We start from the raw sequence: 19,234 nt of genomic DNA on the forward strand, positions 1-19,234 counted from the left end.
TGGGAGTGGATCACGAGTTTACTCGACGCGTTTGACTAGGGTGTGTTCTGTTCATCGGACGAAGCGGTAAATTGTGTACAGACGTTTATGATCCTAACTAAGCATTATGTCAAATAGTGAGGCCATCTAGTGCTACCACGTAGACCACATATTCCGCTCGTAAACTTGTAAATAGCGATGGAGAAGATCTGGAAGCCTTTCCTTTTTATCAGAAAGTCTTCTCGTGACCTCGCCCTTCTCCAAAGAAGTCTCTTGACACTCGGCGGAAAGTATTCACAGGATAGATGGGTCTCAACGAGAATGGAGAACCGCGGTTCTTTGCTGTCTCGGGCCAAAAAGCCATGGGCAGCGTTATCCATGCCGTGTTTCTTCGATTGAGCTAAACTTCGCCAAAAACAACCCAATACGCTTAGGTGGGGTGGAAGGGCCCTCGTGGGCAGGCAGTATCAAAGATTATGCGTGTATTGCTACAACTGTGCTGGTGTAAGCTTATTTCGATGCCAGGCCCCATGCCCATTGGTGTCAGATGCCGGAGCCCGCTACTAGGCTTGTGTCCTCTCCAGATTTCGAGATTCCACATCATCTCTCATGCCCCGGAGATCGCCACGGGGGGTTTCGCCTTCGCCTCAAGACGAAACAGGCCCAAACTGAGCCATCCACTTGCTGTGTTGAGATCACCGCATCTCACATGAAGCACCGTATAGTACCTCCATATTTCACCCTGGCCATGATTGGTTGGTCCTTGCTTTTTCCAGACGACTAGGTCCGTCCGCTCCAACTCCCTCTGACGAGGCTGATGCCTCGGGCATCCCGTTTCATCCTGGAGGAGTGATTGCCTTCTAGATGCAGGCCTACTCGAATCATCGTGTCATTCTTTCTCAGACCTCCGCTTTTGAAACGGGCAGAATGCTCTGCCGTGACGCCCTCCTCGCCTCCTCCTTTTGTTTCTGCTCCTCGACCTTCCTCTCCATCTCCGCCTTCCTCTCTCTCAGCGCAAGACAAAACCTCGATCCCGCCCGTATCTGCTCGCCCTTCCATATGAAGATGAAGGGGATGATGCACATCACGGCACTAAGACCGCCGAGAAGACTGCACGCTCCCGCGATGCCCAGCTCGTGAAACATGCGCGTCGTCGCCAGCGGCAGCACGACAGCCAACAGAGACCGGCTGGTCGAGGCCGCAGCGTTTGCGCTGGCGGCGAAGATCTCGTAGGCGTCGGTGAGGTAGTTCAGCAGGGCGATAAAGATAAGCATGAACCCCGCGCCAAAGGGGATGCCCGCCAGCATGGGTACGACGAAGCTGATGCCCTCCCTGGACGACCAGCCCAACCAGAACAATGAGATGAAGAACAGCGGCCCGCCGATGCACGCCAGAGGAAGGCGCCGGAACTCCTCCTGCTTCGCCCATTCGGAGCCATTACGCTGAGCGCGGAGATGGCCCTGCTCCCACCCGATGAAGATGGGGACCGCGATCAGTGAGCCTCCGCCTATGGGAAGGTACGCCAGTCCAGCCACGCCGGGCGACAGACCGTAAAGCTGCTGGAAGATGATGGGGAATGCCTGAAAAGACATGTAGAAGATGGTGTAGACCAAGGCGAGGTACGCGCACGTGCAGCTGACGATGGGCTCGAATATGATCATGCGCAAGGGACGTGTCAGTACTACGGTGGCCAACTGCTTGAAGTCGGTGCGTTCCATCTCGCGGGGGGCGACGATGTTCGCGGAGGGGTCAAGTTTACGCATGTTGCGAGCGCGCCGGGAGAGTAGGATCGGGCCGTAGGTCTCGGGTAGGAGGATGATCGGCACCAAGGTGGCGCCGGCGTAGATGAGCGCTATCCAGAAGGACCAGCGCCATCCTATGGTCGGGGAGCAGAAGCCGGAGACAATGGGAGCGAAGAGAGGACCGAAGGCGGTGGTCTACAAGCATCAGCCGGGTACCAGGAGAGAGGGAGGTGAAACTTACAACCATGAAGGCGGTCATGGCACGGCCGCGAGACTCGGTATTGCCATAGATATCCGCGAGAATACCGGCCACGATGGCGATGGGCGAGCTGGCAAAGACCCCCGTCAAAAATCGGAAAATAAGGAACGCAGGCCAGTTCGGCGCCAGAGCACAAGCCATGGTCCAGATGGTGAACATGACGAAGGTGATGATGGTCAGCGTACGACGGCCGAGGTGCTCACTGAGGGGTGCCCAGACAACCGGACCGAAGACGTAGCCGATGAGGAAGACGGAAATGGGCAGGACCTTTTGCTGCTCGTTAGTGACGCCCCATTCGGCTGTAATGAAAGGAATCGCATTGGAAGGTAGCGCCGAGCCCATGGTGCTGTTGATGACTTGCATCATAGTCAAGCAGAGGATGAGAAACTTTCTGGTCTGGACCTGTCAGTTCCGGAACACGGATCCAAGGCGCGGAAAAGACACACATTGGACCAGTTGTACGGGTTCTCTGGATCATCATCGTCCCAAGAAATGATCGTTCTTTCATCTTCGTTGCTGGAAGAGTTCGGGCTCGCCGTCTTTTTCTCGTCAAGGCCTTGCTCTTCGGCCCGAGCCTCATACCTGCTGCGGGCTTCGTTTTCGCCTATCCTTCTCACAGTTTCAGACAAGGAGGAACGATTGCCTGTATAATGTTAGACATGTTGACGTCAGACACTCTCAGTCACGGCTTTGCTCACGTTGCAGATATGGCAGGCCGTCTCTATCGTCCTCTACAGACTCGCGGGTTGCGGGCATAGTGAACCGTGAACAATGCCTTGTCTTGGCAAAGCGCTGCGACTATGTATCTGGGATCCATCTCAAAAGACACAGAGGGGAAGGGCAAGAGGCCCATCAAATACGCAACTGGATGAATAATGACCCAAAGGGTCAAGGGGACCGAAAATCGGTGACTGCATGCTGCATGTGGCCGATCACCCTTGTGGACCGAGACGGTCTAGTTCTCGCTCCCACCATCTCTTTGCATTTTAGCAAACAAAAATGGCACCGCTGACTGGGCCGGACATAACAAGCACAATGAAGTCTTATATCCGTCTGGCTGACGAGTGCAAGAGGAGGCCAGTGAAGGTAGGAGGAAAAGGCGCGATCTGCCATTGATTGGTTCGTCATCCACATCGGAGCCGAAGCGCGGACCCACTTGGTCCTCTAGGCCGCTTAGCCGGCCGCGGCGACTGATGTTCTTTCCCGCCGCATCCCCGGCGTTGCCCCTCCACAAAGATCACTTGGGCTTGACATAGCGCACTTTGACTCCCACACTTTGCAATAGCGAGAGAGACATGCCGTCACAAGTGATAACCACCGCCGTACCGCTAGTGAGATGCGTTGTTGAAGTCGCCATATTTAGCTGGTGTCGTTGGGAATGATCCTGACCGGACTTCAGGCCGTTGTGGGTGTTTGTCTTAAGTTGCGCTTAGTCGCACCAGTGTGCGCGATAGCGAATATCTCATCGAAGCGAATGGGGCATCCCGCTTGTTGTATCATCTGTCGCTGCATGCATCGCGCCGTGAACCCGAGAACCTGGAATGCGACGGAGTTGATGGTTTGTCCCGATTGCCATTGTTCATGTCTCGAGGTTGATGCTCTTCCCGAACCTGGCGTACAGCTCGACCTTCAGTTGGGTCATCTCCTCCTTGATGGTTTCCAGCTTCGATTCCAGTCCCTCGACGTCCTCCTCGATCTTGGTTGACGCTTGCTCGAGCATTTCAATCGCTTGCGGCTGTAGTACGTGGAAGTAGGCGTCACCAATTTTGTATCTATCGTCGAATGTTAGCATTGCCCTGTCGGAACGTCTTGCTAGCCGGGCTTGGAAATCGTACGGTACTGTCTCGTCTTCGTCGGTGAGCTCCAACTCAGTGCTGAGGTCGTCGAGTTCTTCCTTCTCCTTCTGCATGGCGCCGAACATGGTTAGGTGGCGTCAACTGGCGAGAATCAGACATGGGACCCACGCTCTTGTTCCTGAGCTCCTCCTCGATAATGAGTTCGCGCTGGTGCAGACGACTGAACTTGTTGATCTTGTCCTGATCCTCCCTCCTGACCTCGACCTCGTCGCCAACGGACTCCTCGTCGGCCTTTGTGAGCTGGAAACCGGCGTCAGTATGGAGAACGAAGGGCGTTTGTAATATTGCGTACCATGCGCCTTGACAACATCGTTGCAAATTGTAGTGGTGAGGCGGCGGTTGTATTGGTGGACGAGGCTGTTGTCGAGGCTGGCGGTAATTGACTGATTGATGCTCTCGCTGCAGCGCCCAAAAAGCTCAGATGGGGGGTCACAGTAATGCTGTACAGTGTGGGAAGATTGTGTACGGTACGCAGAAAGAGGGACTCCAAGTACTTACGCTAGCTGAGATGAGGTTCAATCAAGGTGTCTTCGCTTCGGGAACTGCCGCCTGGCCGCCATGCGCTGCGGCACCCAAAACAAAGAGCTTCTCCCCACCCGCACCAGAACGTCACACCGAAATCGAAAGCCCCCGGATTACAGCACTTCCGTTTTCCATCGTCAAGAATAAGCCCGCCATACAAATTGTATTTTCCTTATCATGGCGCCCGGTCAGAAGGCGTATCCGCGAGGTACCGTCAAGAAGATCATCAAGGCTCATTCCAACTGCAACCTGAGCAAGAATGTCGACGTCATGGTCAGTAGCTTGCCGACGCGTCGTGGACGCGCCGCTAATCAGGGAGCAGATCTATCTCGACTACGTCCTGTTCATGCAGACGTAAGTCGCTAATGCCGCACTTTACGCGGCTCCCAGTGCTGACTTCCGATTAGACTTGTGAAGGAAGCGGCCATCGAGTCCAAGAAGTCTGGAGAGAGAGGCATCACTGCACGCAGCGTGCAAAAAGTCACATCGGTATGTGTCCTTCTTGACCGTCCACCAATCTGTAGCGCTAAACGACTAATCGTGTGCTTGACAGGACACTCTTACGAAATTCAGAGGTTGATGATCGAAACCCTTGACGAAAGAATAGATTCTGCATAAAGCATGTCACGGCATGTTATATCGACACGGGCATCCTACAGTGGTCCTCCCCAGCTACCCACCTCGGCGCATCTGGCTTCAGCCACTGGATGCTAGGGTCAACACACAACGCATGCACCCACAGAACCATCCGCACAGAGAAACACGACATGAAAAGCCCTTGGTTGTTCGTCGATGAACCAAGGCTGATGTCTGTCACGGGCTGGGATTCGACTTCAGAACGGGTGGCTTGGAGAAATCGGAGTCGTCATCGCTGCGAGAGACATTGCGCCAACGGATGGAACATGGGGGTTGGAAGACGGGTTCATCTGAACAGCGCCAGACGCTAAACGGACTTTGTGCGAAGATTTGACTGGTTACAACGCGACGAACGGGAATCCCATCCACCGCTTGACGGCTTATGTGTGTCCATAGCCGCGGACTGCTAACCGAACAGCGGTTCAACAAGCATTGACAGGCGTTGAAGAGCCGGCCGATGCAAATTATTGCGGGGGATTAGCGCGTTCATTTATTTACCTTGGGGTGGTGTCGGCCCTTGCAAGGCTGAGATGCCCTGTCTGATACGTCATCCAACTGAGGCGGCCCGGAAGGTGCAATCCGAAGTAGAGGTGTCGTAAGCTGTAGGATGAAAAAGATGCACGCGACCACGTATCAATGAAAGGCATGCACCTGGAACTCGATGTCAATAAACAATTAGGTATATACATTGCTCAGTCTAGGACCTTTAAACGAAACCGCATCTTCTTGGTACAGCATTATGTACCTTTTCTTCTTGTCAATTCTAGAACCAAGCCGGGGGAGTGGATGCAGGGGGGTTAGGGGGAGGGGAGGGGAAAGGGAAGGAGTTGGCAGGGGTGTGCTTCGGGCTCTCAGAATCCACCCGGGGCCTCAGGAGTCAGGTAGGTGCAGTAGGTACAGGTGTCCAGGGCTCCAGGCAGCTTGAAGTGGCCTTTTGTATTTTTTTTTCTTAGCTTCCCTAGGCCCCCTCCACTGCTTCAGTGATTCTCTCTTCGAACCTCCAAATTTGTTTCCACCCAGAACCTACACATTCACCTTACCTCACCTAACCTTTCTCATCGTCATCTCTCTACTTCTGTTCTGAGTATCTTTTCTCGATCCTCTGACCTACTTCTCCAATCGCCATCCCAACAGACAAACAAGTTTGTTTACTCTCGTCCTCCCCACGCGCCCTCTGCCGCCATAGCTGTAGCTGGCCACCACGTCACTCTCCAAAAAAATTCCCACCCGAGCTCACGCGACCCCGACATTGTTGATTGCGCACCACCAAAGCTTCGTTCAACATGGCCGCTTCCCCCATTCAAAACCCCGCGGTGCAAACCGAATCCAAGTCGGCCAAGAAGAAGAAGGCCAAGGTCGCTGAGCGCACCGAGTCTCCTGCTCCTACTGCCTCACCCGCCCCCGAGAAGGCTGACGGCTCCGATGAGTCCGGCGAGACAGCCTACATTCGTGAGATCCAGAAGTAAGCTACCGGCCATCAATTGGATCATGTACGGGGCCTCTTTGGCTAACGGCGCTGCTCAGGAACATCCGCAACACCAACAAGAAGCTTGTTTGTACCCTTAGTCCCTCTTTGTGGCAAGGCTGCCAGCTGACAGTTTATCCTCCAGACCAACGCCTCCAAGATCGACAACCTGATCGCCGAGAACCCCGGCAAGTCCCTCGATGACCTTGTCGCTTCCCGCACTATCAATGCCGACCAGAAGGCCCAATACTTGAAGAAGCCCGCTCTGCAGGCCCAGATCAGCCAGTACGAGGAGCAGCTTGCCCAGTATAAGAAGATCGACCAGGAATACCGCGCTCGCGCTGTCAGCGAGAAGGCCGAGCTGGAGAAGTCTTTCGCCGAAAAGCTGGAGAAGGAGAAGGCCGCTGCCGTCGCCGAGGCCAAGGCCCAGTTGGAGGCCCAGTTGGAAGGCGACTCCATCAACAGCAAGCTCCTCACCTTGTCGCAGTTTCTCCGCCTTGCGGCTGCACGCCGCTCTGAGGATGCAGACCCCAATGTCGAGGAGAACCGCGCCCTCGAAGGTGTTCTGCTTGCCATCTACACGGGCGACGAGAACGCTGTAGCCACCATGCTGAAGCTGATCGACGGCACCGACGAGCAAACGTACAGCGTCAATGGCGAACCGCTCCAGACGACTTGTAAGCTTCTCCACAAGAACTCCCACTCAAAAGCTTGAGTACTGACCTCTTGCAGTCGGCCACGTCAAGGCTGCCTCTAAGGCCTACAAGTCTCCCTATGAGGAGGTCACTACTGAGGCCGAGACCACCGCCGCCGCCGAGGTTGTCACGGATCCCACCATTGCCAACGCCACTGTCAACGAGATCGAGGCCGAGGATACCGCCGTCATCAATGGCCAGAACGAACAGGCCTCCGAGACCCCCAGCAACGCCAACATCACCAGCGGTTCTGGCAACGCTGCAGGCGAGAAGTGGGACCAGGCAGCCGATAACAACATGTCGCTGTCCCAGGAATGGGTTTCCGTCCCCCGCGACCCTGCCGAGACCGAGACCGGCGTCGACGCCACCCCGGCCGCTGTCTCCAACACCCAGTCTTGGGCTGACGACCAGCCCGATCACCACGAGGCCCAGGCCGATGTATGTTGTCCTTTGACTTGCAATTGGAGCAAAGCACTGACTGTTGTAGACTACCACCGCTGCCGCCGACCCTAACGACGGTTTCCACCAGGTCCAGGGCCGCAACCGTGGACGCGGCGACCGTGAAGGAAGCTACCGTGGACGTGGTCGTGGCGAATGGCGCGGCCGTGGACGCGGCGAGGGACGTGGTGGCCGTGGACGCGGCGGCCAGCGAGGCGGCTCCATCTCCCAGCGGGGACCTCGCCGGACCGAAGAGTCGTAGAGACACTCTGTCCAGTGGCGTTCTCTGGCCTGTCGACGGCCGGTGAGTAGGCTCAATTTCTACATGCCACCGCGTCCCTCGCGACGATGCATTACGACTGGGGCATGGCGACGCCCTACGCAACGTGATTTACTGCAGTGGCTTTGATAGGTGTCAAGGCCGGTAAAGGAATGGGTGAGGGATGTTGTTAATTGACGACATAGGCATTCGGTTCCCCTTTTCAGGTTTGACTTCTGGGTGGTTGGCATGGCTGGCGGTGTTGGGTTGCGTGGCTTTATGCTTGTACAATACACAACATGACTTTAGGGGCCGGCATACAAAAGAAAACATACGGAATGAGATGTTGATACCCAAGATTGGATGAAGCGTTCCATTTGTGTGACAGTTAGCTCGGATAGTAGGTGACCACGACGAGACTTGCGTGAGCTGCCAGCATGGCTTTCTCCTGGGCCAATTTTCCATTGTCATGTCCCAACCTTTGCGCAAGCCATTGGCCACTTCTACCATTGACCCAAGATCATCATCCTAACAGCAACTCGTCAGGCGTTCAACTCCCTTTGGACTAACGAAATGATCTGGTATACCACAGATCGTTAACCATTGCGTGCGTTCCCCCGAGACGCCAATTACAGGCAGACAGTCACTCATCGGGCGTCGGCAGGAGGGTGAGGGTGACTTACACGAATGGCGCGTTGACAAATTCCTTGTGCAACGACCCCTCACCATCTCGACAGTTGGCTTCCACCTTGGCTGACCTCTATCTATTCTGGGAGCTCCCCCAAAAGAATGCAAAATCGGTCGACAAGCCTGCGGGGTTTCATCCTGTTGAGGTTTTCAGAGAAGGTCCTTCGTGTTGTTGTCCTTAGTGCAGTATAAGTCTTCATGCATACATCAGCCAAACCACGGACAAAGCAAGACCTTTGCTTCCTCCCACTGCGCCATTACTCATCTCCGGGTCAAGCCTGGCGGCGTGTCATTCTGTTCCCGAGTAGAGGTCTACGGGCGTGGTGGCAGACATGTTGGGACTCGTACGGCTCGAGACAACGGGTGCAGAGACGTCGAGCAAGGGACGCGATGACGTCGGAGAGGTGGGACGAGGTGCTGTTCATGCTGGGACGTATTCGGTCGTTTTCAGTCGCATGTATGGGATTGCTTCGGCGAAGCCTTCAGGTTGGGCGGGCTTGTGGCAGGATTCGCTCTCCTTTATGCTCCCTCCCGACCTGGGTATTACACACACACACACACACACACACACATGTACCTCTGTTCAAGCCGCCGTAGCCGCTACCGAGACTTGAATTCGACGCTGATATCAGCAATGCAAAGACCTCAACGAGGCTGGGTGGCTGTTAGACATACCGACTTTCTTACCGGTCCTGCATGGGAGTCAGGTAGAGAGAGAGCGGTAGCACTCGTACTCGGCTGACTATGCCCGCTCTTGGCGGGTTGCTTACGGACGACCAGAGCTGTATGATGCGGCCGGATTGGCTGGGGAGCCCTGTGCATCTCACGGCTGACAGAGACAACCGGGAAACATGCATAATCATGGGAGGAGAGGGCAATCAGCCTCAACGACCGGCAAGGATTCCAGATCTTGCTCCAGTTGCCGATCGCGGTGAGCTGAAGTTTTGTTCAAGGGGATGGCCGATGGTTCGAGACGAAAACTCTACTCCTGGGATGGATGACATCTGTGAGTTCATGGCCGGGTCACACACATTCACAAGCGTGTCGGACTCGAACACCATCTCTTAGCCTCTGTGTCAGCTCACGGCCCGATTACGAATGTCACATCAAACACCACTGCAAATCCAACCAAGACAAATATCTGAAACCAGGAAAAGTGGACGCAGTGCCCAATGTCTGTATTAAGAGTTGTATGTATCCGAAAGCCTCGTCGCTAAATGCCACCAACATCAAGTCACGCCCGGCACATCCTGCCGTCGGCGGCGACATTCCACGCATCGCTACCGACCGTCTTGAGAGCGTAAAAGACGCCTTGGGGGTCCCACTCCTTCTTGATTGTCAATAACCTGTTGTAGTTGCCGCCGAAGAACTTCTCCTTCCAGTCGGGGATGTTGAAGTCAGCCTCGTTGATGTAGTTGCCGGAGCCCGGTGTGGCGGCCTCGATGGGAGGGATGATGTCCTCGGTCATGGTCTTCTGGTCGGCGACCATCTGAGCCCAGTCCTCGGGGGCGTTGCTCCAGGCTGTCGAGTACTGCACGTGGATGGCGGCGTTGCGCCAGTGCGGGTTCACGGCGTTGTCAACACCGGCGGGGGCCGTGGCGTTGAGGGCGACGCCGGCAGAGAGGACGCCGTGCTTGTCGGCGCCGTAGCGAATGGCCGAGACGTAGGCGGCGCGGGCGGCGTCGTCTGTCAGCACGTCACGCGGGACGAGGCGGGAGCCGAAGTTGTAGGACTCGACCTCGACGTGGCCGTAGGGCAGGGGGCCCATCCACTTGTCGTAGTGGTCGCGGTAGCTGGCGTAGCTGGTGGCACCCGACGAGTAGGGGATGGCGAGGTCGGCGAGGACGTCGAGGAAGGGCTGGAGGATGGCCTTTGCCTCGTCGGCCGTCTTGTTATAGGCCGTCAGCGGGTTGATGGCGAAGATGTTGCTGCTGTAGAGGAAGACGACCATGGCGCCCTGGTCTGTCATGCCGGGAAGGAGGGAGTGGAAGGCGTCGAGCATCTGCCACCACTTCTCCTGCGTGGTGTAGGACGCCGCCGTCTGCAGGCCGACGCCGCCAACGCTGGCGTCGGGGTGGGCGCGGACGGTGACGGAGGTGACGACGCCAAAGGTTCCAGGGCCGCCGCCGCTGAGGGCCCAGAAGAGGTCCGGGTTCTCGACGCGGGAGGCGGTGACGATCTTTCCGTCTGCGGTGACGACCTCGTACTCGAGGGCCTGGTCGGCGGCCATGCCGAAGTTGGTGGTGAGGGCCGAGTGGCCGCCGCCCTGTATGTAACCGCCGGCGGGGCCGACAGTGGGGCACTCGCCGCCGACGACAACGAGGCCGGACGACTTGCCGGCCTCGGTGATCTCGTAGCCGAGGACGCCGGCGCCCATTTTCAGGGCGGGGCCGTTCCAGAGGTCGTCGGACCAGTCTGTCACGGTGATGTCCTTGAGCTTGTGGGTCCAGGCGGCGAGGGCTCCCGCGCCGGTCGATCGGCCGAGATGACTGGGACGGGGTGGGTTAGCGGGCGTGTTTTGTGGGGGAACATGCGGAGCGGCGATGGCAGGAGAGAGGAGGAAATGACAGGCTTACTCGTGACCCGTGTTCCGGACGAGGAAGCGGATGTTGTTGTCTCTAGCAAAGTTTATGGTCTCGACGACATCCTTGGCGGACGCCACCTCGACGGCGTAGTTGACGTAGTTGCCAAGCAGGCACGGTGTCGTGCGGTCCGTGAAGGGGTCGCAGGACTGGTTGGCGAAGTAGCTCTGCATCACGGAGGAGGAGGAGGGGAAGCTAGCGTTGGTGTTAGTAAGAAGAAGAAGAAGAAGAAGAAGTCGCCCGCGTCGAGCATGAGATCGCCGGCTCCAACATACTGTGTCTCCGGGAGAGTCCATGACTCCCGCAGCGCCGTGCATGCGGCCTCGTCGTAGTTGGGGTCGTGGCACACGGAACCGATGGGCACCGTGGCAATCAGCTTGCCTCCGACTGTGCTGTTGAGGGCATCCCAGGATGCCGTTGAGGGCCAGCAGTCGTCGCCAGGAAGGCAACGGCACGAGGCATCCTCGGCGCGCTTGGGGAGGAGTCCCGCGGCGACGAACGGCGCGGCGGCCAAGGTCGCCGTCGCAATGACGGCCGAGGTCTTCATCTTGACAGAGCAGAAGAAGGAGCGGGGTTAAGATATTAAAGAATGACTAGGCTGCAGGGAAGACTCCTGACAAGCTTGATGGAGCGGGAGCGCCATTGAGCAGTCTTTATATCGAGGGCCAGCACTGGCAGGATGCAAAGCTGGGATCGGTTCACGGCGCGGCCGGGCTGTGGGCGTTGCGTTGGGGGGGGCGAGAACTGATGTCGAAGGCGATGTCGAGGGTTCCCTACGGGAGTCTACCACGGACCAGTAGGCGTAGAGGCAGGCGTCTTGTCTTCCAGGATTAACCCCTTTTGAGCAGCATACTCCGGGATAGTTAGGTGACCACGGGGTAGAAGGTGCGGAGCTCTGCCCCCCTTGAAGCGTGCCATGGACCGGGGTTTGTCTGAATTGTGGACTCTTTTTGCAATCCACAGTCTTTGTCGATGGGCCTTTTGCTTGCTGCGATATCCATAAAACTGTGAAGCTTTAGCAGTAGCTTTGGCGCTTAAGGATCGACATGAGGTTACGCTGGTTCGAGGAATAGAGAGGACCAGCTGAGCCTCGCCAAGTATCCGAGGAGACTTTGAGGCTTGGATGTTCAGGACTGTGAGCGGAGATGAAGCATGAGGAATGGTGTCAAGCGCCGTCCGATCTAACAGGCTTCTGGAAGGGGTTTGACAGTCAGTTGCGGCCTTGCACTGCTTTTGCATGAAATTGAATCTCGCCAACTGCCGGGGGGTGGTCTGCATCGGACGAACAGCAGCTGAATTTGATGCTTCGCCGCCATCGCCGTGCCATTTTTAACGGCTAGGTCGCATACCGCAAGCGTGTGTCTGATCCTGAATTGTTGCAAAGCAAATGGAACGAGATGCACCCTGGTCTCGCCTGCTGGGTCCGTTGCAAGCCCCTAGGAATCCCTGTAATTCCCCTTCCCGCCCTTGGTCCGGGGCCTACAGTTCATCTCTTGTTGTGTCGTCCCAGCTCTTGTCCCCGCAGCACAGGCCCGATGGTGGTGGTGGTGATGGTGGTGGTACATGACCCTTGGCGATGGAGAAGACGGGTGGCGGAACGTTACGCTACCCAGAGGGGAAAGGCAGAGTCTTCACAACGTACAGGTATTGACACGAGCGGCCGACTTGTCGGGATCTCTGCCCTACGCTGATTAACGCCACGGGGACCAAGCTCTTTGCACGTTGCACGTTGCCCGAAGTCGCCCGTCGAGCCGCCAACAATGGGATTGCTGTCGATGTTTGTATATTGTTAAGTTGTTCGGCAGTCCGCTTGGGGTAGTCGGCGCAAGAACAACACAATCATCAATGAGTTGCTGTTAAGGCCGACTGAGACGTGCATGAGCCTGTATTTGCGGAGATATTTCGGTTGGCGTCGATGGAAATATCTTTCCTTTTGTTCTCGTGATGGATGATGGCCCGGTGGGATGCATCGTTCCCCTTTTAGACCTAGGTGGAGACGAGGCATCCATTGGGAAAACCCAGCGAGTTAAAGGTGAATCCGAGAGTCTCTAACACACACACACACACATGCAGGAGTGCGCGGGGCAAACATCGCAATCTGCCGCTTCTATCGATTTCCAACGCCACCATCGCTAGTCTGTCCTCGTCCTCCGTAGTGTCCGTTCAATAGTCCTGTCCACTAGCGTCAGCCATTCCGTTTCTTGGTGGTCCCCCTTTTTCCCGAACTCCAACATCCCATGTGGCGGCGACATCGAGCCATCTACCCGTTGAACCTCGGCGATAGAAGCATCCTCTTTCGGCCTAAACGCCTCCACTGCGTTCCAACAGTTACCTGCAGAATCTGCGGGACTCTATTCTACTCTGGGGTCTCTCGGAGTGCGAGAAAAAGAGGCGGCCAACTACAACGCCGAACCCTCAACCCACGTTCTGTGCGGCAAGGTTACCAAGTGGGATGGATGATGGATCGATCTCCTCTAGCCCCGGAAGACTACCGAACCTGGCATCTCGCCGCTGCATCTGAGCGCCGCAGAATGCTTCTGGCCCCCATTCTGACCCGGTCTTTTTGCGGTTGCGCGGTTGCGCACCCGACGTGCCTCTTTTCTCTTTTGAACCAACAAACACACGTGCTAGCGCCGACGGATGGAGGGGCCGAGAGGCCAAGGCGCGCATCGGAAGAGGATGTTTGCGCCGTCTATCATCTCGGAGAGGCCCTCCCCTTTCGACTAACACGCTTCGTACACCATGCAGGAACCGGAGACTGCACCCTAGTGCAGCCCCCCTCTCGAGGCTGACGCAACATCTGATTTCTTTCCGATGGTGGGGGCCCATCGCTATCTATCGTTGTCTCTCAGTCTCTTTCGGGAAGGAAGCAGCAATTTAGGCTCCGTTCTCGTGTGTGTCTCCCTCTTCTGCGTATCCGTATCTCCCCCTTGTGGCTCCTCATCTCGTCCATATCGTCCGGCTCTATCGGTGGTGCCAAGCCGTCCTAGGCCCTGTTGCACTGCACGAAGCCAACCTCTCCCGGAGGATCGAGGGCGATGGTCGTCGCGCGGGCAATTACCCAGGCCCCGAGACCCTGTCTACTGGGTTCGGGCTCTAGGAATGCGCAGCGTGCGGGCTGGCCTGGCGGTGGGTAGATGAAGACGTTGGTCACGATGCCGTTGCTGGCTGTTTGGAGAGGATCAGACCATGTCGGCAGGGCGGCGTCCCTCGGTGGTGAGGCCTGTTTGAGGTGAACTTACCGAGGGGGTACCCTGAGAGCGTCTCAGGTACGTCGAAAACATCGGTGAAGGTGCCGTTTTCGAAGGTGAATGAGATGCCGAATACTGCGGTAGGCTCATCATCCTGTGGCGTCGGTGCTGCCGCAACGAAGACGGCAGAGAGAATCGTGAACGCGCCAGCAAGCTTCATCATGGATGTCGTTCAAGATTTTTAGCGATCTGTTTCCGGATCGTTCGGGCGCTTCGACAGTTGCTTTATAGCGTGTAAGCTTCAAGGTGGCAATTTGACCATCATACTAACCTGCAGCTACGCTGACAGAGCGCCATCTCAACACGAGATGTCGTCCTTGCCGACGTTGATGTCATTGTCCAAAACAGCATCGCCATCAATGAGCTAGTGGTGGAAGTCCGCCGCCAGCCCTGGCATCGTCTTCTTGGCTCCCGTACAGTCGGGCTTATGTTGGTGACACAACTGCCGAAACACGGGTTCTATTTTTGACGTCTCGGGTCTGCCCGCTGAAAAGCCATGGCCTTCACTTGGCAATGCTTCTCTCGGTAAAACCAGTGTAACCTGGTGGTAGTGATACTCTTGGGGGCGGAATTCCATAGCGATGCTGGCGGGGTATTGTGGCAGTTTGCGGGTGCAACGTTGTAGATGTCAACCCTCTCACGAAGTCCTAAGTCGTACACCAGACCTTTATAGACATAAGTTTTCTTGCTACTCAGTCTGAAGTCGACGGTCTAGGTGTGGAGGTTGGCCCCTGTAGGGATTCGTGTTTTCCAAGAAGCAGCGGTATTGCTTACACCAGCGCTCGGAGTTCCATTGATGCCGAAGCTTCCCATACAATGGAGGTGTAAACCTAGGCGAAGACAGGATGGGAGGAATAACACTCTACCTGGGGTTACGGTAACAATGCTTCTAATAGGGTTAATTTTAGAAGTCTTCAACCAGTTTTCAAACACCCTTTGCTTGTTTTTCAGTAATCCTGAAAAACTCAGAGGCTATTTCAGGTACCCCCGAAGCACCCCCTGAAGCGTAGAGGAAAGCAATATTCCTCTAACTCGGTACCTACTCAACCAGGTTGGTACCTAACTACCTTTGCTCGCAGCGTTTTGCTAAAGGACTTCTATCCCCCTTTTATTGTGCGTCCACAGTCTGAGACAACGTTGATTCTCAGCCTCTCGCTTTTCTTACGGCGACATCACCAGCAGCACCACTCGGGGGAGCCATACGTATATGTTCCACGGTCTGAGCAGAGCAGACCCTGACGCTTCCATCGTCTTTTAATCACGAACTTCTATCACTGCCATCAATTGGGCTCCGCCACGGAAGAAAGTCAATTTTTCCACTCAGGATTAGAAGAAGTGCAGGTGACGACCGCCCTCATGACTTCAGCCTTGGGCATTCACCTTCCATTCCTTTCTTATAGGAAATGGTTACTCTCATTTCCCGCCGGCTCGGTTTTCGCTGGCTTGTCCTTGGCTCGTACCGTTCGATCTCTAGATGATCGGGGTGTTTTTTTTTTTTTGTTCTTTTTGCCCTCTGGCCTTCGTGCATTTTGCCTTAGGTGTGTGTTCAGCACTGTGCCTACTTTTTTACTTCTTTCTGCCCCAAATTTTCGCTTGTATGTTAATACTTCAGCACTGGTCTTGTTGTGTCAGCAGACGTTGTCATGAAGGCCAATGCTCAAGAAGTAGCCGGGTAGATATCTTCCTCAGAATCCTGTCTCCACGAAAATCATAGTACCGTGAATGGATTCGGCCCCCAAGATGTAGAACGAAAGCTTGTCGGGCCCTCAGACCCGCGCTTGTCGCGTGCCGTGCCGTGCCGTATTGCCAAGGACCCTCCCTCCCTTGTTGGGATCAGACGTTCACATCAGAACATTTAAATACTTCCAACTTAAGAAGCAGAACCAGGCACATGACTCGACCCCCGGTGAACCGCAATTTCCTTAAGTACAGGCTGGGGCCACAAAGAGCTGTGTGCCAATGTCTCATTAGTGTATCGAATCTCATCAGATAAATGCCAAAAACGGCGAGCCCAAGACTCTCCCGCTCGAATCAATCTTGACGCCTTCCTTCCTCAGGAGCATCCTTTTCTCATCAAGAGTGATACCCTCTCCGTCCTTGGGCCACTTGCCCTTGAAGCCTCCCAGAGCCCCGCCGGTGGCGACGACTCTATGACACGGGACCTGTGGCGCGAAAGGGTTGCGGCGCAAAGCGTTGCCGACGGCACGGGGCGAAGACTTGAGGTGGGCTGCCAGTATGCCGTATGTTGTGACCTGGCCTTTGGGTACTTGGCACAGGGCGGACCAGACTCGCTTCTCGTACTGGGTGCGATTTGAGCGGGCGATGCGATCGAGCTGTGTCTTCATATCATCGCCTTCGGGGATGGATATGGACATAATGTCTCGTGTCGCAATCACAGGTGACGCACTCGCAAGGTTTGTCATAGACATGGCGATGTTGTAATAGTGAGTATTGGAGGTGTCTCCAGATGAGAGGTCGAGTTCAAAATTAGGTCGGGTGTGAGAGAGATTTGAAAGAGAAGACAGGCAGAAAAATGGTTTCATCAAGTGCAGTTGTTGTACTTTTGAAGTCAAGAACGAAGGATGCTAGTCTGCCTAATGTCAAGTTAAGGGCGCGTCTCAGACCGCGATGGCCCAAGCGGGGTCTTCGCGCGAAAGCTTACGGGTCCACGTGATAACCCACGTGACAACTAGAACTCGGGGATAGCTCTGTTCTCCCGCTGCAGACTTGACCTCCAGACCGAATGGGACTTTGATGGAATTCCTGGTAAAAGTACAGCCGCATGTCTTCTGCATCGTCTTTGAAAAGGGTATCCTTGACCTCCAGACTCAAACCCATGATTTGTGACCTCCCGATAACGCCAAAGTGATCAAGCCGTAAACATGTTGCGATTCCCTGACGATTCCAAAAAAGGGCCGAATGCATGCCTCAACAGCGTAAACGGCGGCACGGCCTCATCCTGACAGCATGGGCCCCGCACATGTCCCCCAATCCTCTTAATCACCAGTATCGACCTCAAGATCCAGCTGTACACCGTTGCTGACACCATAGTCTTCCAGCGTGAGGTTGTCCTTGAACGGTCTTTCGCCCTGTCGCTTCAGCAGAATCTCGTGGGGCTCTCTGCCGACTCTCGCGGCCACCAGAATCTTGAACATCTTGACAGGGTCCGAAGCCAGGCAAGGGATCGCGGCCTTGGTTCCCAGGCGATCGTTGACGTGCACGATGATCATCTCCTCGCCGCCGGCAGCGGGCGCAGGCGCGGGCTTGGGCTTCTCCTTCTTGGCGGCTTTCGGCGCATCCTTAGAGCTCGAGGCGCTGGGCCTGCTGTCCCTGGCGCCGGGATCACGCGGGCGGTAGCTGTCGTTGTTACGATTGCGATCGCGATCACGGTCACCGTCGCGGGGGCGACGGTCTCTGTCTGCGTCGCGGCGAGGGGATCGGGATCGGTTGCGGTAGCCTCGCTCAAGGCCTCGTCGGTCGTCGCGGTCGTCACGGCGGCTGTTGTCCTTCCATTTGAAGCCTCCCTGTTTTCTCGGTCTGTCGCGGTCTTTTTCACGATCGCGCCGAGGCGAGCGCGATCTAGATCGCTCTCGATCAGCCATCGTGAAGTAGGTGGTTCGGTGTGAGATGGGTGTCGTGAAGAGGCGTAAATGTTCACGAAGCCTTGAGACAAGGTGGGTAAGGAGGAGGGTAACAATTGGGTACTACAGTGACCTCACAAGTTGCCCCACCTTCAAGCAAGCTGATTGCATAATAATTCGAGTTGGGCGGTACGTACCACTGACTACCTCACCGTCTCCTTGGATTAGGTTACTTGTACTACTGCATCTTCCACATCGCCAAATGCCTCCCTTTGCGTTTGTTGTCAAAGGTATCAATCAAAGAGCTCAATCACTACTATGAATAATCATATTGCAGGATTTCGCAGGGCTTCCCCCCCGTCCCCTGTCATGAACACCATGCATCACGTCCACTATCACCATTGCCAACGCCGTACGGTCTCGGTCCCCGTAATGGGAACGCAGTGCTGGTGTCTTGCATCATGTCTATTAGGAGACCGATAACCGTCCACACTCTAATTTCTGTAGCTGGCTGCAACCACAGAATACCCTCGTCTCGGGACAGGCCATCGAAAGGTGTCGATATGTTTTGCAGGGAGCGACGTGCTGTTGTTGGTGAGCTGATGAAAACAAGCATTTCACCTCAGTAACCTTGGACGTGCTCCCACTTACCTTACGGTTGCGATGTCTACGACGCCAGAATCTCAGAATAAGAAGGAGAGTCGAGGGAAGACCGGCGACAAATGACACAATTGCAATGATGGCCTCGAGTGTGATATCCATGCCGAAGACTGTTTGATGGGGAAGTTTCGGACTAAAAAAACAGTTCTGTGTTCAAGTGGTCGTTGACAAGAGCTTCTCGAATAAAGTTGAGGTATATCACATGCGGTGGTTGGTCTCTGACCCTCAACCTGCTCGAACGGTCCGGCATCACAAAAACCCCTCTAAAGCTTGGGGCTATGTTCGACACTACCATCGCGGCGGTTGACGAAAGACTGTTTCAACAAGCATTCCATGCTCTGGCGGAGCACTCGGGTCTGAGAAGCAATTGGAGATTCTGTCCTTGGGACTCATTGCTTGACTCTTGTCCTCTGGGCAAGATCCAAACACGCCAGTCTTTAGAACACATGCAAAGCTCAAGGCTCCGTTACAAGACGCAATCAACTTTGGTCACACAGAACCTGCTCTTCAACTACTAGACACGAGGGCTGATACAGACCTCATCATCGGGAAAAGGAACAACGAGTCGTTGAGTAAGCACTCAAAAGCCATGAAGACTCGGCATTTTCCAGCGATATGATGT

General features: G+C 55.4%; 8 protein-coding genes across 8 annotated transcripts; 2 read left to right on the top strand and 6 right to left on the bottom strand.

Annotated features, from left to right (window-relative positions):
* Positions 1-275: 275 nt before the first annotated feature.
* CDEST_07472 (Putative major facilitator superfamily, MFS transporter superfamily) lies at positions 276-2,772 on the bottom strand. Its single transcript, XM_062923631.1, has 4 exons — positions 2,679-2,772; positions 2,427-2,623; positions 1,963-2,376; positions 276-1,916 (listed from the first exon to the last, which is right to left on the bottom strand). The coding sequence occupies exons 1-4, from the start codon at positions 2,734-2,736 to the stop codon at positions 879-881; spliced, it is 1,707 nt and encodes a 568-aa protein (XP_062779682.1). The 5' UTR covers positions 2,737-2,772; the 3' UTR covers positions 276-878.
* A 75-nt stretch (positions 2,773-2,847) lies between these two features.
* Positions 2,848-4,277, bottom strand: CDEST_07473 (Putative prefoldin beta). The gene is made up of 4 exons (XM_062923632.1): positions 4,129-4,277; positions 3,945-4,076; positions 3,816-3,883; positions 2,848-3,752 (listed from the first exon to the last, which is right to left on the bottom strand). Exons 1-4 carry the CDS (start codon positions 4,144-4,146, stop codon positions 3,560-3,562), a joined length of 411 nt encoding a protein of 136 aa, XP_062779683.1. The 5' UTR covers positions 4,147-4,277; the 3' UTR covers positions 2,848-3,559.
* A 130-nt stretch (positions 4,278-4,407) lies between these two features.
* On the top strand, positions 4,408-5,692 carry CDEST_07474 (Putative transcription factor CBF/NF-Y/archaeal histone domain, histone-fold). The gene is made up of 4 exons (XM_062923633.1): positions 4,408-4,631; positions 4,681-4,712; positions 4,766-4,847; positions 4,912-5,692. The coding sequence occupies exons 1-4, from the start codon at positions 4,536-4,538 to the stop codon at positions 4,936-4,938; spliced, it is 237 nt and encodes a 78-aa protein (XP_062779684.1). The 5' UTR covers positions 4,408-4,535; the 3' UTR covers positions 4,939-5,692.
* A 306-nt stretch (positions 5,693-5,998) lies between these two features.
* On the top strand, positions 5,999-8,246 carry CDEST_07475 (uncharacterized protein). Its single transcript, XM_062923634.1, has 5 exons — positions 5,999-6,456; positions 6,519-6,546; positions 6,605-7,136; positions 7,192-7,592; positions 7,642-8,246. The coding sequence occupies exons 1-5, from the start codon at positions 6,278-6,280 to the stop codon at positions 7,852-7,854; spliced, it is 1,353 nt and encodes a 450-aa protein (XP_062779685.1). The 5' UTR covers positions 5,999-6,277; the 3' UTR covers positions 7,855-8,246.
* A 1,441-nt stretch (positions 8,247-9,687) lies between these two features.
* CDEST_07476 (Putative berberine/berberine, FAD-binding domain, PCMH-type, FAD-binding, type PCMH, subdomain 2) lies at positions 9,688-11,822 on the bottom strand. Its single transcript, XM_062923635.1, has 3 exons — positions 11,396-11,822; positions 11,115-11,315; positions 9,688-11,027 (listed from the first exon to the last, which is right to left on the bottom strand). The coding sequence occupies exons 1-3, from the start codon at positions 11,665-11,667 to the stop codon at positions 9,773-9,775; spliced, it is 1,728 nt and encodes a 575-aa protein (XP_062779686.1). The 5' UTR covers positions 11,668-11,822; the 3' UTR covers positions 9,688-9,772.
* A 2,120-nt stretch (positions 11,823-13,942) lies between these two features.
* CDEST_07477 (uncharacterized protein) lies at positions 13,943-14,537 on the bottom strand. Its single transcript, XM_062923636.1, has 2 exons — positions 14,363-14,537; positions 13,943-14,288 (listed from the first exon to the last, which is right to left on the bottom strand). The coding sequence occupies exons 1-2, from the start codon at positions 14,532-14,534 to the stop codon at positions 14,107-14,109; spliced, it is 354 nt and encodes a 117-aa protein (XP_062779687.1). The 5' UTR covers positions 14,535-14,537; the 3' UTR covers positions 13,943-14,106.
* Positions 14,538-16,356: 1,819 nt separating this feature from the next.
* On the bottom strand, positions 16,357-16,800 carry CDEST_07478 (Putative methylated-DNA-[protein]-cysteine S-methyltransferase, active; the record flags this gene model as incomplete). The annotated part of the gene is made up of 1 exon (XM_062923637.1): positions 16,357-16,800. One exon carries the CDS (start codon positions 16,798-16,800, stop codon positions 16,357-16,359), a length of 444 nt encoding a protein of 147 aa, XP_062779688.1.
* Positions 16,801-17,360: 560 nt separating this feature from the next.
* Positions 17,361-17,973, bottom strand: CDEST_07479 (Putative Ubiquitin-like domain superfamily, ubiquitin-like modifier Hub1/Ubl5; the record flags this gene model as incomplete). The annotated part of the gene is made up of 1 exon (XM_062923638.1): positions 17,361-17,973. One exon carries the CDS (start codon positions 17,971-17,973, stop codon positions 17,368-17,370), a length of 606 nt encoding a protein of 201 aa, XP_062779689.1. The 3' UTR covers positions 17,361-17,367.
* Between the last annotated feature and the right edge of the window lie 1,261 nt (positions 17,974-19,234).

This window comes from Colletotrichum destructivum, chromosome 4 (genome assembly GCF_034447905.1).
Source record: "Colletotrichum destructivum chromosome 4, complete sequence".
NCBI classification, from domain to species: Eukaryota; Fungi; Ascomycota; class Sordariomycetes; order Glomerellales; family Glomerellaceae; genus Colletotrichum; species Colletotrichum destructivum.